The sequence below is a fragment of the Pollicipes pollicipes genome, unplaced genomic scaffold (assembly GCF_011947565.3).
Source record: "Pollicipes pollicipes isolate AB1234 unplaced genomic scaffold, Ppol_2.1 Scaffold_5724;HRSCAF=6776_pilon_pilon_pilon, whole genome shotgun sequence".
NCBI classification, from domain to species: domain Eukaryota; kingdom Metazoa; phylum Arthropoda; class Thecostraca; order Pollicipedomorpha; family Pollicipedidae; genus Pollicipes; species Pollicipes pollicipes.
The window spans coordinates 41,235,737-41,253,236 of NW_023596746.1; the positions used below are offsets into that span (position 1 = coordinate 41,235,737).

The 17,500-nt window shown below is 51.3% G+C and overlaps 2 protein-coding genes across 2 annotated transcripts; both read right to left on the reverse strand.

Moving 5' to 3' along the window:
- Positions 1 to 60: 60 nt before the first annotated feature.
- Positions 61 to 375, reverse strand: LOC119102202 (tubulin beta chain-like). The gene has a single exon (XM_037225552.1). The coding sequence runs from the start codon at positions 373 to 375 to the stop codon at positions 61 to 63; it is 315 nt and encodes a 104-aa protein (XP_037081447.1).
- An 11,682-nt stretch (positions 376 to 12,057) lies between these two features.
- On the reverse strand, positions 12,058 to 17,300 carry LOC119103439 (solute carrier family 35 member G1-like). The gene is given in 3 exon segments (XM_037226968.1): positions 12,058 to 12,981; positions 12,983 to 13,762; positions 17,163 to 17,300. Coding segments are annotated over 3 exon segments (1,137 nt in total). The 5' UTR covers positions 17,214 to 17,300; the 3' UTR covers positions 12,058 to 12,675.
- Positions 17,301 to 17,500: the final 200 nt, after the last annotated feature.

The window sequence follows — 17,500 nt, forward strand, 5'->3', positions numbered from 1 at the left end:
CGGCCCGCCCGCCGTCGTACTCCTCGTCGAGCTTGCCCTCCTCGTAGGCGAAGGCCCCTGCTACTGCTGGTATTCGGACACCAGGCCGTTCATGTTGCTCTCCGCCTCGGTGAACTCCCCCTTACCCATGCTCTCGTCGGTACACCAGTGGAGGAAAGCCTTGCGTCGGAACATGACCGTGAACTGCCTCGAGATCCGCTTGAACAGCTCCTGGATGGCGGTGCCGTTACCGATAAGGGTGGCTGACATCTTAAGACTGCGGGATGGGATGTCACACATGGCAGTCTTGACGTTGTTCGGGATCCATTCCACGAAGTAGCTGCTGTCCTTGTTCTGAGCAATGGGCATCTCTTCATCGACGTCATCCATGGACATTCATGGATGGACGATGGACTTCATGAATTCGTGGACCTTCATGGATACCTCGCGTCCGAGGAATCCGAGGCGCTCGAGGACGCACTTCGGTTTGTTGACCACCATGCCATAGTCCCGTAGACGTTGCAGAACCTGGCGCAGGTGGGTGACGGTGTCTTCATGGGTCACGTTGGTGATGAATATGCCGTCGATATACACAATGAAGGCGGGTAACAGCGAGACACCCTATCCATGAAGCGTTGGTACGTTTGAGTACCTTGCATAGGTCGAATGGAAGGGTATTATGGTGTCATCCAATAGGCTGGCGCTGCCACCGCTGCAACGGCAGCGCCATCACAACTACAGTCAGCGTCACTGCAAATGCGTCTTCCTCCGGCATCGCAAGATGCCACAATGCTTCGTGCAGTGCATGATTCTATTACGATTATCTTGATCATGCCAATTTCGCCAGCTCCCCCTCCCCCTCCGTGAAGTGCCACCTTTCCGTGGTGGCGGGGATTGCGTGCCCCAATGATCCTGCGGGCGGTTGGGGAGGCTTGTAAAGCGCCCCTTCCGGCCAAAAAGGAGGGGCCAGACGAAACGTGCCTCCCGCAAGGGCTCTGACTCATTCAGAGTAGGGATTAGCAGCCCCTCGGCCCCAGCTTTTCATTCTTATCTGGGTCTCACCGTACCCCGTTGGATCCGCAGGTAGCGATGGAGGGAACCTGGTCACTGAGGGAGTTGCCCTGCGGGTCGGTCGGGGAAGCTTTCCAACATGTGGCTTTGGCCCGAATTTGTGATCCTGCGGATGCCTTGTGAAGTCTCCACACGAGGAAATCGGCTGGTCAGGCGTCGTGTTTTCGTGACACTGGCTTGGACGCAAGCAGGCCATGCGACGGGTGTTGAGGGGGGAGCCGCCGGGTGCAGATTTCGTCAATGTATCTCTGCCGGCATACCCATATATCTCTGCCGGCATACCCATATATCTCTACCGTCCAGCACTTCTTCAGCGATAGGTCTTTCTATCTGCTCATCGTCCCTTTTCTGTCGGTTGTCTTGGTTCGTTGAGAGCACTACATGTGGGAGCGACCGTTTCCCAATATGGCTTGGGATGAATGCTGGACACCCAGGCAGGAGGCCTTCCTGCTGGAACCTTCGTCGTGCTAACTGGCAAAGGTTTACTGACGAGTGCCATATTAGAGTGCAGCCGACCGAGGACGACAATGCAGCGTCTCTTACACAACAACTGACATCCACAATTTTTGAAACTGCAAGGTCTTGCATTTCCTTGACATCACCTGAGCCGCGCAGGATCCCTGTGCCCTGGTGGTCAGAGGACTGCAAGGCGGCAATTCTTAAGCGGAAGAGGACGTTCAAGGTTTTTAAGCGTTCTTCAACGACCAACAACCTCATCGCTTTTAAAAAGGCCAGAGCATTGGCGAAACGCACAATACGCGAGGCAAAGCGTGCATCATAGAGGGAATATGTAAATGGTTTAAATCGCCACACCCCACTGAGTGCAGTGTGGCAGCGAGTTAGTCGCATTTCCGGTAGAAGCGTCTCCACTGCAGTTCCGGTGTTGAAAGTGGCGGGAATCACGATGTTGAACACACAGGAAGTTTTCAACAAAATGGGTCTCGCATTTGCAGAAAGGTGCCGACATGGAACATTCGACCCACGCTTTATTCGTTACAAGGAACAAAGAGGGAAGACGGTAATCAATTTTAGAATTCCTGACTCGGAGAGCTATGAGTACAACCAACCATTCACTGTCGTGGAGCTCTGCACTGCTCTTAAGAGAGCTAAGAGTGTGTCGCCTGGAATTCATGAAGTCCACAATGATATGTTAAATCACCTAAATGAGGAGTCCCTCCATGCCTTACTCGAACTTTTCAACGACCTATGGTCGCAAGATGACTTCCCGGAGTCGTGGTGGGAGGCCATTATAGTCCCGATACAGAAGCCCGGAAAGGATGGTTCCGACCCACTGCACTACCGCCCAATTTCACTGACTTCAGCCCTATGCAAAGTGCTAGAGAAGACGGTGAATGATCGTCTCATGTGGTATCTTGAAACTCACGGCTGTCTCTCCAAAGTGCAGTGTGGGTTTCTGAAGAACCGATGCACTGTTGACCACTTAACGATCTTAACGATTAGTGTCTCAAGCGCATGAACCTCATGAAAGTAATGTGTCGTATGACCTTTGGAGCCGATAGAGGCACCCTGTTGAAGTTGTATAAGACCCTAATTTGATCAGTCATCGATTTTGCTAGCCCTGTCTACGACAGTGCTCCTACATCTTCGAAGCAGGTTTTGGACACGATCCACCACACATGTGTTCTTATAGCCACTTGGGCGTCTCGCACGACCCGAACAAGAAACTTGCTTGTGGAAGGGAATGAACAGCCCTTGCCTCTTAGGAGACAACGACTTACTTTGAATTATGCTACAAAGGTTACACAATTTCCGGATCACCCAGCCTTCAAGTTCATCTTCTCTCAGACGTTAATCCGTTCTTTCTTGAGGGGGCGGCCCACGTCAGCGTGGCCGATGTGTTTGCGCGTCCGGGCCTGGCTGGACGAGGCGGATATTACGCTGGATGACTTACCCCGCACACTCTTCGGGACCCAGCTCCGTGGAGACGTCTGAGTCTGAAGTATGATTTGGAACTTTGTCAGCATCATAAAAATGGCACTTCACCACGAGAGTTCCTCAGCTATTCGTTGGAACGGATCTCACAATGCGCGAACTCATTACAGATATATACTGATGGGTCCAAGGGCTCAACAGGAACGGGTTGCGCAATTGTTTGCGGTGACCATACCGTAGGTCTATGCCTCCCGCAGCATATGTCAGTTTTTCCCTCAGAACTGTTTGCTATTCTAGCAGCGCTGCAGTACGTTGCTTGTCGCACTGGAAGGGATGTAGTCATTTTGACCGACTCACTTAGTGCACTTTTATCATTAGACCCGACGGCGATGTCGCGTGACCACTCATTTTTGACGCGCTCAATTTGTGGGGAACTGGAATGGCTGGACACCACTTCCTGCCGTATCACATTTATGTGGATCCCCAGCCACATAGGGATGATGGGAAATGAGAAAGGAGATGCCGCAGCGAAAGCTGCGGCGTGTGAGAGAAAACCAATACCAGTTTATGTACCCGCTCGAGATATGAAGTCAGTCATTTCCAAATACGTTCGCAATACGTGGCAGCACATGTTCGACCAACATCTTCACGCTTTCAGGGAAATCAAGCCCCAACTGGGTGATTGGGAATCCTCCCATCGCCGAAGCTGCTTCCAGGAAGTCGCCCTTTGTAGGCTTCGGTTGGGTCATACATATGCAACACACTCGTTTTACTTGACGCGTAGGGATGTGCCACGGTGTGGTAAATGCGGGGACCGGTTGTCTGTAGAACATGTCATCGTCTCATGCCGAGGCCTTGAGACGGAGAGGCGACGATTTTTTCCTCCAGCGTCCCTTCATCGGTTACTCGGTCGAGACCCATGTGGTGATCTTGGAGATATACTCGCATTTTTAGCACACGTTGACTTTGACATTATTTTCACTCATCCCTCAGTGTAAGTGCGCCAGTGATACTGCCTGTTATTAGTTAACAGCATATTTATCGCGTCGTCGCAGAGGTAGATAACCGTCATTGAGTGGGCGCAAAATGGCCCCGATGCCGACGCGCCCTTAAAAACCAAATCACCACCACCACAATTTCGCCAGCTGTACCTGCAGTTGTTTGTCACCGTCTAATTTACTTCTTTACACTGTCAGAAATACTTGCCTAATTTCAAGCTTTTCATTTATTGAATTGTTTGCTGATGTCTTGCATGTTTTCTCCCAACGGCAGCACGCCAGCTCTGCCCTCTCCCGCTGGCTCTCCCACCTCAGCGCGCCTGCACGACAGTTAAGCGACTCGCCGCTCCGCCGTGAAAACGAATATATCCCCGTTGAAAGTGTTTTGTCGAGTGTCGGTGCCCCACGCCCTACAATAAGACGAAAAAGGAAATCAGACTGACGTAATGGTCAACTCAGGATCATGCATCAATAATAAATCCTCACAAGACCGCATCTTTGACTATGTTTTACCGTACACTCTTGACTTGCAATAAATGAGCTGCAAAGCTCACTACATCTTTGCAGATATGCTTTCTTCACCTGAGTTTGGGAATATATCTTGAGGAAGAAAGGTCGCCCGAAGAGGGCATGCCTGTCGAAGCACAGGAAGTCTTGCGGCATATTTATTGTATTTCATGCGAGTTTCAGCCCGAACTGAAGTTATGACTACACGGTGTAGCTCGGACTCTTGTTTTTCTTCACCCGATTTACTCTAATAATAGCAATGCATATACGTGATCTGCACTGAATAAGTGATGCAATGACAGCGGCTGAAATGAAGTCGATGAAACTAAAAGAAGGTTGAACTGCTTCGAATACCGACTTGGTGTTTGAACAGCGAGATATAAGGCACCGTAGATCAATACGCAGCTATTTCATAGATCTCTCCCCAGGAGCGAATCAATGGCGGCGTGGCAGTCCAGGCTCCATACCCCTACATCCGAGCGTGGCAGTGTGCGTTTGCGGCGCAGTCCAGGCTCCATGTCCCCACACCTGCGCGGCAATAGTTAGCGCGCTCGCCGCCAGGGGGGTTACAGGCGCGCCACGCTCCTGTCCCGCCGTCGGCCGTTTCGCCGGGCCTTCAACCGGGTTCTGAGCAGCAGCGGACGAGGAGGCCCGTCCGCTTGGGGTACGGGACGGTCTGCCAGCCGGACCCGGCTTCAGCCCTGGTCTGCTGCTATCTCCGCCCTCCCGTGAAGCCGTCAGGAGAAGCAGAGTTCCTATACACCAGCGGACCCGCGTGATGACCGTGCCGCCGACGACTGGAGCACCCTTCTCTGAGGCGCAGCGACCCGCGCAGACCGGACGCCTGTAACCGGCCGCGTTCCAGGAGGGTTTGTATTGTGGTCATGTCGCGCGCATCCGGGAAACGAGTCGGGTCCCAGCGACTGGTACCGCTGCGCCGGCACGGAGGGTCCTGCCGACTGGTACCGGTGCGCCGGCCTGGACGGGTCCCGGCGACTGGTACCGGTGCGAGGGCACGGACGGGTCCCGGCGACTGGTACCGCTGCGCCGGCACGGGCAGGTCACGAGGCCCGGTCACCAAGGACCAGAACATGTCCAAAATAGCATTGCTATTGACGTAAGATCACTTAAGAATACGATCACATTAGATCGCTGCAGAGTCTGAAATCGGTCGGCAATTTTAGCTGATGTCTAGTTCCCCATCATTTGACCGGTAACCTTGAAACGTCAAGACCTTTTGAGCGAATGCTAGTTCATGCACTGGTGAATGTTCTGATGCTTAAAAATATACAACTAGCCTGTAAATTTTGGGTGATATGGATTTCCTCGCCGTTTTGGCCTTAATCCAACCCTCAAGGATGAAATTGAGAGGTTAATCTTTTCGACGCATGCCAATTTTCCCGCATGGAATTTCCCGTCACCTGACCAAGACTTTTACCCGGAAAGCCAAATGATATTGAAAAATAGACGTCAGATTCGGTGTTCTCGTGCCATAATTGAACATCTGGTTTTCTATTTGAGCGCAAATGGAACTCGTCGCTAAATAAATTTTAAATAAATCGATAACTTAAACGGAAATCAATCGCAGCGCCTGGGTCCGGCACTTGATGGGTCCAAGTAAAAGGATGGGTTCTGAGTATTGACAGAGCCCGTGAAAGAAGTATATGAATCACATTTGATAGTCTAATTGGAAACGTGGCTAAGTTGTGTACGGTTTCGGCGTTCTGAGTTTTTATCAGATGATAACTACGGCATTCACTAGGTACAAGGGGGTACTGATTGAAATATAGAAACGATCAATAGAAAATACTCTGAAGACACTCGACGTTTCGAGCAGGGTTCGTGGACGAGACTGAGTAAAGTTAAGGGCAGCTTTGGATAAGAGCCAGAGCGGCTTAGGAATGAAGTTGCCTAGAACTTATGCACACAACACCGGTAAAATATTAACGGATTAGATGGATGATACCGGTGACCGGTCCGGAGTCAGATATTTGGAAAAGGCGGATTGCGGATGGCTTAGGTCTTAACTGCAAGAAGCAGATTGGACCGCATTCTGACCATTCAATCCGCGAGGACCTCTAGTGGTTTTGGCGTTTGTGGTGGGACCCATAACGCGCGCACTGGCAAGTAATGCTGCCAGCAACAGCGAAATCCAGGAGGACACTATGCTGGGCCGACCCATCTGCTGGATCTGCCGCTGGGTACGTCCTCCTTTATGGCCGGATGTTCTGCCTGACATCGTCACGACAGTGCGACGGACGTGCAACGAGTCCGTGTCGACGGGCTGACGTCGATGGACGTGCAACGAGTCCGTGACGACGGGCTGACGTCGACGGACGTGCAACGAGTCCGTGACGACGGGCTGGCGTCGACGGACGTGCAACGGGTCCGTGACGACGGGCTGGCGTCGACGGACGTGCAACGAGTCCGTGACGACGGGCTGACGTCGATGGACGTGCAACGAATCCGTGTCGACGGGCGCACGACGACCTGACGTCGATGGACGTGCAGCGAGTCCGTGTCGACGGGCGCACGACGAGCTAACGTCGATGGACGTGCAACGAGTCCGTGTCGACGGGCGCGCGACGGGCTGACGTCGACGGACGTGCAACGAGTCCGTGACGACGGGCTGACGTCGATGGACGTGCAACGAGTCCGTGACGACGGGCTGGCGTCGATGGACGTGCAACGAGTCCGTGACGACGAGCTGACGTCGACGGACGTGCAACGAGTCCGTGACGACGAGCTGACGTCGAAAGACGTGCAACGAGTCCGTGACGACGGGCTGACGTCGAAAGACGTGCAACGAGTCCGTGACGACGAGCTGACGTCGAAAGACGTGCAACGAGTCCGTGACGACGGGCTGACGTCGATGGACGTGCAACGAGTCCGCGACAACGAGCTGACGTCGAAAGACGTGCAACGAGTCCGTGACGACGGGCTGACGTCGATGGACGTGCAACGAGTCCGTGACGACGAGCTGACGTCGACGGACGTGCAACGAGTCCGTGACGACGGGCTGACGTCGATGGACGTGCAACGAGTCCGTGTCGACGGGCGCACGACGACCTGACGTCGATGGACGTGCAGTGAGTCCGTGTCGACGGGCGCACGACGACCTGACGTCGATGGACGTGCAACGAGTCCGTGACGACGGGCTGACGTCGGTGGACGTGCAACGAGTCCGTGACGACGGGCTGACGTCGATGGACGTGCAACGAGTCCGTGACGACGAGCTGACGTCGACGGACGTGCAACGAGTCCGTGACGACGGACTGACATCGACGGACGTGCAACGAGTCCGTGACGACGAGCTGACGTCGATGGACGTGCAAAGGAGCAGCGCCGATGATTCACACCTGTCCTGAGCCGTGAGAGTCATTGTCAGCCGCCGGTGACGCATCCGAGGGGCAGGAGAAATACTTGAGGTGGTGCGCATGCTCTTTGGTGGCTTGCTCAACCCATTGTTACTTGTTGAGGCGGGATGCGTAGCATGTTACGCATTTGGTAGGAATGTCGAGCTCATCGGCCGTATTCCATGTTTTTTCCAAGCTCACTCTGCGCCGTTACTATCAAAGCAAAGAGATCCCGGCAGCTTTAGCCGCAACCCGAGCAAGATGAATAAGACGAAATGGCGATACAAAGGCATCAGTCTCTGTCATCGTTGTCTGCCATCTCGACGGCCGTGCTGGAGCTTAAGTTTCCCGAAGAGCTCGTCGCACTACGATAAATCACCAGTGATTGGCACTTCCATTGGTGCATTTTCCGGCTATGACTTACCCGAAACGCTGCAGCCGTGGTCCCCTGAGAAGCCATTGTCTACCAGCCCAACGCTCCGTCAAACGGTCGATGACTATGCGAACACCGCAGGTGGTACGAAGTGTCAAACGGGGCAGAGAAGCATGTCTGCCTTTTCGGAGTTAATGAGGGCCAATGTTCTTTTCCCTGTGCGCGCGTGTGAACGGCCAGCGTGTCACCAAGGACAGAACAGCTCGCAGCTCCGACCGAACCGGCGCAACCGAATACCGACTGACTCTCAGAGTCATCTCCGATGAATGCCGAGTCGTTACGAACAGGCCAAAATTGGAAGTCGCCTTCCGTACATTTTGCTTTCTTCTCGTATCTTGGATTTCTCAGTTCGACCATAAAAAACCTTTGTGCCATAGAGAAGCCCTGCCAGCTTTCGTCAGCCGGTTGACAGCATCGATGACATTCAAAGCAGCTGCGTAAATAAATTCGCGCAACGCATGCACACCACCGTCCGCGTAGCACATGATACTTTAGGCCATTGTACGATACTGATGCGGTCAGCAGATCCCTACAGAAGAAAACAACTCTAGCGATGCTCTCTTACCCCAAGCTCTCACGTCGTTAAAACACAGACGATTTTCTGTCAAACTTGGTCAAGGTGGCAGCAAATTCCGCAGACGCCTTGCTTTCCCTTTAATGAGAGAGGTCTGGCAGCTCGTGTTTTTTTACCGTGATGCGTACTGACTTACGAACAAAACCAGGGACGCAGTCTTGGAAAGGGAGAAGAGCAAACGGTTGGCAAAGGGCCCCTGATGGTGAAAGCTCATCCCCCACAAAAAGGTTGCTGGCTATGGTCCATTTGATTTTGAGAGGACGCTATTTTCTGTGCTTCGTGTTCATATTTACCTTCTTAAACTGGACCAGAAACCAGAAAAATCAAAAGATGCAATTTCTGCATTTTGAAACCAGTAACCAGGCGAAGAGCCATGTGTTAGATAACCACGGATTAAATGGTCGGGGGTATTCATTTAACAATAGTTCGGCGGGCTATTTCTAAACTGAGAACACTGGAGTCTTTGCCGGATTTTTCCGGAATGTGCAGGGATATTGAGGACCACGTGAACGTCCATTGTGAACCGAACCGGGGTCACGCACTTATATTGACATTGCCAACGACGTTTGTCTGGGAAAGTTCAACCTTCGTTCAGAAATGAATAGTGACAAAGTTCCATATCGTAGTGTTAGCCATGCGCCTGCGAAGTCTAAGAAACAACAAACGACGCCCGGTGTTGCATTGTCGGCGGGTCGCCGTGCGAAGCCGGCCCGGAGACTTAACACGCGCCCGGGTGGCCGACTGGATACCCTTCGCTCGGGTGGGGGTCAATTTGACCTTTCCACCTGAGATCTCGGGAAGTAAGAAAGCTAGAAACACCAAATTTACAGGGTGTGTTGACCTGTACGTGACTCACTTAGGTGAATTTTTCAGGTTCTTAGGTCATGACCTTTGGGTCAAAAAAGGTCAAACAAGATCAAGTTCCAGGCTGGTCTCCAAAGGGCCCCAGAACCTAGATAACCATTTCTAAGCAAAAGGTCGCATGCTCAGCGAAGGTCAGTGACTCTTTCACCTTTTAAAGGTCAAGGTGACCAAAATCACGCAAGACTGCTTTGAGTTTTGCATTTGACTAAGCGACAAAGATGGCGCTAGGCAGTATGTTCCTAAAACAAAATGTTGACCTGGGTCATTTCAGGTCAATGACCTATTCGGACCTCTAAGAAGTCCATGGGAGATGTATAATGCGGTTCAACCTATTAATAAATTCGAAATGAACACCAAAAACTATCCAATACAGCAATCCCTAGAGTATCAAAACAGGTTGGTTTTGACCTTGGTGTGACCTTTATATCTGACCTTAGGTCAATGTAATTGGCTTATTCAACTGTTGTGTTGCCTAAGAAATCATCTCAGGGATGTATTTCATCTTATCAGATTGGACGATTCCCTAGAAATTGTCTTTGCTGAAACCATGACCTGACTTTGGCCTGCCATAGGTCAATGACCTTACAAGGTACACCTAAATTTTTAATGTCAAACGATCTTCTATTTAATTGTATACAGCTATGCAAAATATGGCGCAGCTACGCCGCGCGGTTCGGAAACCATTCTAGAAAAATCTTCGGGGGGTCAATTTGACCCCCACCTGAGCGCGTGTTAAACTAAACGGCGGTCAGCAAGCGAAAGAAACCGATAGTTTCTGAAAGAAATACATGCTAGTGCTTCAGATCATCAATTCGCACGTGTAAGGGGCAGTCTGGGAGCATGTTTTACCTGTGCGATTTTCAGTCTATGATAGAAAAGGATTAGCATTCACGGCAGTGCTAGCCGGCGCTGGAATCTGGAAGGGGAACCGAAACAAACATGTAAAGCTCGGTTTTCGTGTACCTTCATCTATTTGTCTGTTTAGAACATAACCTCCAAAGCATACGATTGAGATAATACCACAGTCTTATCTCTGAACGGTACCGAATGATTTACCACAGAATGATCTTCAAATGGCTATTTCATTTCAAACCCCTCCCCCATACAAATGTGGAACATTCCCTCTAAGTATTACATAAACATAGTTTCACGGAGGGACTGAGGTTAGATATTAGTATCACGAATGTACTAATTGTTCTGACCATCGTCCCGAGAGCTAACAGACCAAAACGCTAAATACATATCTACACATCAGACAAAGATAATAGCTCGAGCAATGGTGTCATATGTGTTACACCTGGGGCGTGAATTTCGCTGATATGCTCGCGCTCCGTTGCATTTATTCAGTACTTGAAATTAACTGATGCATTCTATGGAGTTGTTGTAAGCTAGCTACATTTCGCACATCACATACTTCATTGCCTTACAACGATATAATGAAAGGGCTGCTGTGAAAAAGTGAGGACCCCGCCTTCCATGGCTCGCAAGGACATGCTCTCTTTGTCGAGATATTCAGCTGCGTTTGTGGCTCAGGAAACCAATGTGGCATATACTTTTCCTGACCTATTTATCTCCATACTACCAGACTTTTTATCAAAATTTTTGAGAGAAAAATGGCTCCGCCTCTTTCATCATATGGGAGGACGGGCTTCCTTCCATGTAACAGGAAGTATTCCATTGTAGTGCTAATCCACAAACAGTTGTAAAAAGATAAGCGAACGATTTCCATTACTTTCCATTTATACTTAGATTCACAGTAAGTAATGCTACGAGGTGCAAGGAACTTATCCCTAGCATCGCATTGCATGCGTCGCTGCCAGGCATATCGTGAAGGCAGTCACCCGATCAAGTTGTGTCACTTTCGTTCAGGAAAGATCGGTGGTAGGAAGTCGATAGTTGTCACACAGATTTGAATCGTACACACAGGATATGGCTTAGGATGAAACAGTGTCTTTGAAAATATCGCAATACGAGTGCTGTTGTGGCCAATACGAGTGCTGTTGTGTTGTGTTGTGGCCTGTTGTGGCTGTAGGGCTGTAGAGGCTTAGGACTCCACAATGTCTTCCTTGCCTGTTCTTAAGGCTCTAAATATTTCACTTGGGGTCTGTGTTGAGAGCTGCTTCAACATCATGTGCTCTTGTGGTGTTTTTAGTTGATGCTTTTCGCCTTTAACTCTGGGTCTCGTCTCCGCTAAGAGACGGACACGGATCCGCGCGCGTCTCCGTGCGTGCGCCTCTGGCAGCTGGACTCCCGTTGCGGCTGGATCGCGGGACAGCAGACACATGTCCGCTGGATCGCGGGACAGCAGACACATGTCCGCTGAATCGCAGGACAGCAGACACATGTCCGCACCAATGCCGCACCAGATGTCTTAACAGCCTCCCACGTGTACCGTCGCACCATATCGTCACATAAAGCTGGCGGTGGTATCCCTAAGTTAGTCACGCAGCCAATGGGCCCATACTAAACCAGACGAGGCTCATCAGGGTCGGGCTGTTCTGCACACCGTAATGCCCGAAGTCTCAGAGATAGCGGTCGTCGTATCGGGTGCAATATTGAGCTCTTTAGACGTTTGTCCGCCGGCCGAATAAACGTGGTGTCGACCCGCTTCTGAGATTGCGTGTTTAGCTTAAAGATATGCCGGTTTAGTCTTGTCGCATACGTCACATGCAACGTTATCATTTGTCCAAGCCACACGGAGGCTAATCATCGGTTCAAAACATGCTAATAGAACCCGAGCGTTCTACCTCATATGCCTCGCTTGAGTCACTGCCGCGCACAACTGCACAAGCCTAACCACGCGCCCAGCATGCAAACAGAACGCTGGTCGCTTTGGAAACTTGGGTACTTTTGCTCACTAGAAAAATTGCATTGTTTCGGATCACACACCTATATTTAAGTGGTGGAAGGCTGCCATGGGTGGTGGAGACTGCAGTCTCTCTGCAATTTGTGCAACAACACTGGGAAGGGGGGTAGGGAGGAGGAAGGCAGGCCGCCGCTTCAGCGGGACACGGTCGGCGCCTCCTGGCTCGCCTTCGGCTCCTCCTGTCGGGCGCTGTGGCGCGACATGTACCATTTGTGACCAGCAACCAGCAGCACGGAGGAGACGACCAGCCCCATGCCAAGCCACGAGAAGAGACCGGGCACCGAGTCGAACCACACCACCTGCCACATGACGGCGAACAGGATGTCAGTGGTGCGCACCACTGACACGGGGCCGGCGTTCTCCAGCTGCGTCGCCTTGGTGAAGAACATCTGCACGAGGAAGCTGAGCAGGCCGATGGCCAGGACGAGTAGCCAGGGCAGCGGAGCAGGTGGGCAGCGACCGGTCGCCGAACAACAGCCAGACGGCCACCGACAGCGGGATGGCCGTCAGACAGAACACAGTCACGGTCGCCGAGTAGTGCACGTCCTTGAGCTGGCGCAGCGTCACGTACGTGTTGGACGTGAACACGTTGCTGGTGATGGCCAGGATGGGCCCGATGACGTTGTAGCTGGCGCTGGCGCCGCCGAACAGCATCGGCGGCCGCACGATCAGCACGATGCCGGCCACCGTGCCGACGATGGTGACGGCGTTGACCCACGTGAACGGCTCCTTCAGGAAGATGCGTGCGAACACGGCCACGAACACAGGCACGCTGAGCACGATCACGCTGGCGTCGGCCAGCGGCATCAGTCGCATCGCGTAGAACTTAGTGACGAGTCCGACGGTGCCCAGCACGGAACGGAGCATCAGCGTGCCTCGTTTCCCCCGCGGGAACACGCTCTGCCGCCGCGACAGCGCCACGGCGCCCGTCGGCACCAGGATGATGAGGAAGCGGAAGGCAGAAAGCGCCGCCGGGTCCACCGTCGTCACGCCCTTGACGAGCGCGTTGACGAGTGACGAGCAGAAGGCGGCCAGCAGCGCGTACAGCAGGCCCAGCTGCGCGGCGCAACGCCGGCGAGGCGCCGCGGCGCCCTCCTTGGGCAGCAGCTGCGTCGTCTCGGATGCGGCCGGCTTAGCAGCGTCGGACGACAAGCTGGCGCGGTCTGGCGTCGCAGGCAGCGTCGTGTTGGTGCGCCAGCCGGCCTCGCCGTCGCTGGCACTCTGCGGGCAGGCCAGGCCCGCCGCCGTCGATCGGGTGTGGGCCACAGGTCGACTCGCAAAGCTGCCGACATCTCCACAGCGCGCAATTCCGAGCGGGGCATCCACAAAGAAGAAAGATAATCGCTGAACCTTTTTGATAGTTACACCTGAATTATTCATTTATGGAACTGACCTGTACAGTGCAACATAGACCATTGATAGCCGTCTCTTTGCTGTTGGTCCATTCATGCTTGACCTAAATGGAGGTGCTATGGCGATAGCCGGAATTGGGCGTTGATGAACATATCTTACCGCGAACGTCATCCGTGCCTAAATATTTGAGTCAGTCGTTTGTTTTACACGCAATGCCGACGAACCGGCATACCCTCCGACGGGACTCGTCAGGCTCAGCTGTACTTCATCAGACTTCCCCATCGCTTATCAACACAATGGTGCAGCATGCACAAGGGCTCCGTGCATGAGCCTTTGCGATCCGCGAATGTGTACATTGTTTATCCATACTAGTGCATAAGGGTGCGCAGCGGACATGCCGCTGTGGTCTAAAGCATACTCGGCTGGTTTTTAACCAGTCAGACGCCTTTTGCGAAGTGGGGTGAGCGAGACAATGACACGTCGTGGTCATGATCAGGGTAAAACCTAAACGTGAGCGAATGAAGCCTGTTACCTTTTGGAACCCGTACGGAATTACCATGCGTTATAAGAAGTGTTGCTATCACATTCTTCCTATCATGCTATCATATATATATATATATATATATATATATATATATATATATATATATATTCATACCTATGTGTAAATATAGACATATATGTATATATATATATATATATATATATATATATATATATATATATATATGTCTATATATTGAAGTAAGACGGATTGCCATTTTCATCTTCATACATGTAAGAAACACTCATAATGAGAACATCACAAAGACACAACATACGTTATAGGAAGCATACTAGGTGGTGTAAGAAGCATACATTGTAAGAAGCACCAAGGTAAGAAGCATACATTGGTGTGACCACAACGACACTCTCACGACGCCTGACAATGCACTTACGTGACGGGGCACCTCTGGACCACATGCGACAGGAACACGACATGACATTGACACGACAACAACTGACAGACAGCACTGACATTTTACGGACTTGCAGTGACAGAAGACGCCCTCAAATTTGGGAAAGCATATATATATATATATATATATATATATATATATATATATGTACGGCCTCCATATGCGCTACTTCCCTCAGCTTGGTAAACGGAGTTGGGCTGATCCTTAGCACGCGCTCGGGTGTGGGTCAAATTGACCGCCCCGAAGGCTTTTCAAGAATAGGTTCCGTAAGGCACGGCCTAGCCGCGCTAAATTTTGCATAGCTGTAGACAATTAAATAGCGGATCGTTTAGTGAAAAAGATAAGATGTACCTTGTAAGGTAGCTGACCTATGGCAGGTCAAAGTCCGCCATGGTTTCAGCGAAGTCAATTTCTAGGGAATCGTTCAATCTGATGCAACAGTGGAGTGTAAGACGAAGCCACACATCTCTGAAATGCTTTCTTAGACAACACAACATTCGAATAAGCAAATTGCATTGATCAAAGGTCAGGTATAAAGGTCGGACCAAGGTCAAAAGCAACCTGTTTTATTACTTTAGGGCTTGCTGTATCGGATGGTTTCTGGTGCCCATTTCGAACGTAACGATAGCCCGCGCCGCATTCTACATCTTCCATGGACTTCTTGGAGGTCTGAGTACGTCATTAACCTGAAATGACCCAGGTCAACGTCTGTTTTTCGGGAGCATGCTGCCTAGCGTAAACTTTGTCGCCTATTCAGATGCAAAACTCAAGGCAGTCTTGCATAATTTTGATCACCATGACCTTCGAAAGGTCGAACAAGGGCACTGACCTTTAATGAGCCTGCGACATTTTGCTTAGAAACAGTTATCTAGGTTTTGGGAGCACCTTAGAGACCAGCCTGAAATTTGACCTTCTTTGACCTTATCTTGATCTTGATCGGCTTGATCCGAAGGTCATAACCTAGGAACCTTGAACTTTTGACCTAAGTGAGTTAACGTACAGGTTAACATACCCTATGAATTTAATGTCTATAGCTTTCATAGTTCTCGAGATCTCACGGGGTCAAATTGACTCCCACCCCACCCGAGCGAAGGGCATCAAGCCGGCCACCCGGGGGCGTGTTAATTTAAGTAAGAAAGGTCATTACCTCCTAGTTCTCGGGCATGATGAGTTAGGTCTTCATATGCTGAATATAATGCATCTAAATATTCCGTTAAATGATTATTTTAAATGACCACAAGTTAGATTTTCCCTTCATTATTCTTTAAATGAACTTATCGAGCAAGCATTGGTTGCATTGAGGAAATTTGGCCTTAGCACCTGTTCTTATGGTTACGAGTGACGTATTGGGGCCCAATTCCAAAAAAGGTCACACTGGTGCTTCCCCGGCGCGTTACTAGGGCACCCGCGGGTTGGCCAGTGTGCGGATTGCTTAACGATTTAAATGCGGTGCGCTTGTCGTAGACTATACGTAGACTACATACGTATACGTAAACTATACACTAATACGCTGTAGACTTAATTTCACGTCTTTACCCGCTCCGAAGAGATCTGAAGTCGACCCTTGAAACGTCCAAAAGCGGGCGGTCTTGAGCACGATTGCATGTGAGAGTCTGCAGTGCACAAAGCGACCTACACTTTTGCCAAGCTGATTGCCCGTGTTTCTCTTCGGCAGGATAGTTCGTCTCGTTTAGGTGCGACATGTGGGAGCCGGTGTGCGAGCCCATGTCCGGCCCGCGGCCGCGGTGCTCAGCTTTTTTCTATTTTGACAATTTTACGTTTCGTATAATTCTCGTTAATTTACGTAAATTTAAATTTAAATACGTTAACTTTACGTTCAATTTTGCGTTTGTTAATCAAACCGTGAGGCCAAATTATGCTGAGATCGTAACGTTGCATAAAAACGCTGCCTGTTCAAACATCCTGCATTTCAGGTCTTGATAAACATGTTGGTAGAATTTTTAAAGCATTTCACTACTTGTTCCCCCAAAAATTACTGGCCGCGCGATCGGTGGCTTTAAGATGTTAAACCGCTCACAGGATCAATGATCGGGTTGGCCCGGGCCCAGTCGGCTGTTGAAGTCAAGATTTCCAGTTAGCTGATGTCAAAACTTACTTGGCTTGCGGTCACACCACAGTATCAGTGTTCAAATAGTGGATGATTCCTTACGTCAGCTGTGCACGTACACACACCTACACTTGATGTGCCACGCAGGCTTCAGCCGCACCAGGCACCTCTTCTCACACAGTAGAAGGCCCCAGCGTACCTCGCGTGGCCCCAGTCTGTATGCGCCGCCACGCTCTCCTACCTGCGGCTCGGCGTCCACCAGGAGCGCCGTTTCGTCCGAGACGAGCCCCATTTCGACGTTGGTGGAAGGGCGCCGGGCTACAAGTGCGCCGAGGCCGGGGACGACGCGGCCTCTGTCGGGCCGGTCTCGCCGAGGCGTGCCGTGTGGCACGCGTCCTCGGCCAGCCTGCAGGGCTCTGTTTACGCTGGAGCACGAGGTCGACAGACGGTGGCGTGGAGCGCCGCGCAGGGGCCCCGGTCATGTGCAGCCCTGCTACCAAGGGCAAAACCGGCTGGCTCGCGGCTGGTCTTCGTCAAAGTCAGCGGCGCGGCGCTCGCGAGACGGCAGCAGGGGTAAAG

Coding starts and splice junctions, on each gene's coding strand:
- LOC119102202 (XM_037225552.1), bottom strand. CDS start 375: ATGTCCATGGATGACGTCGATGAAGAGATGCCCATTGCTCAGAACAAG.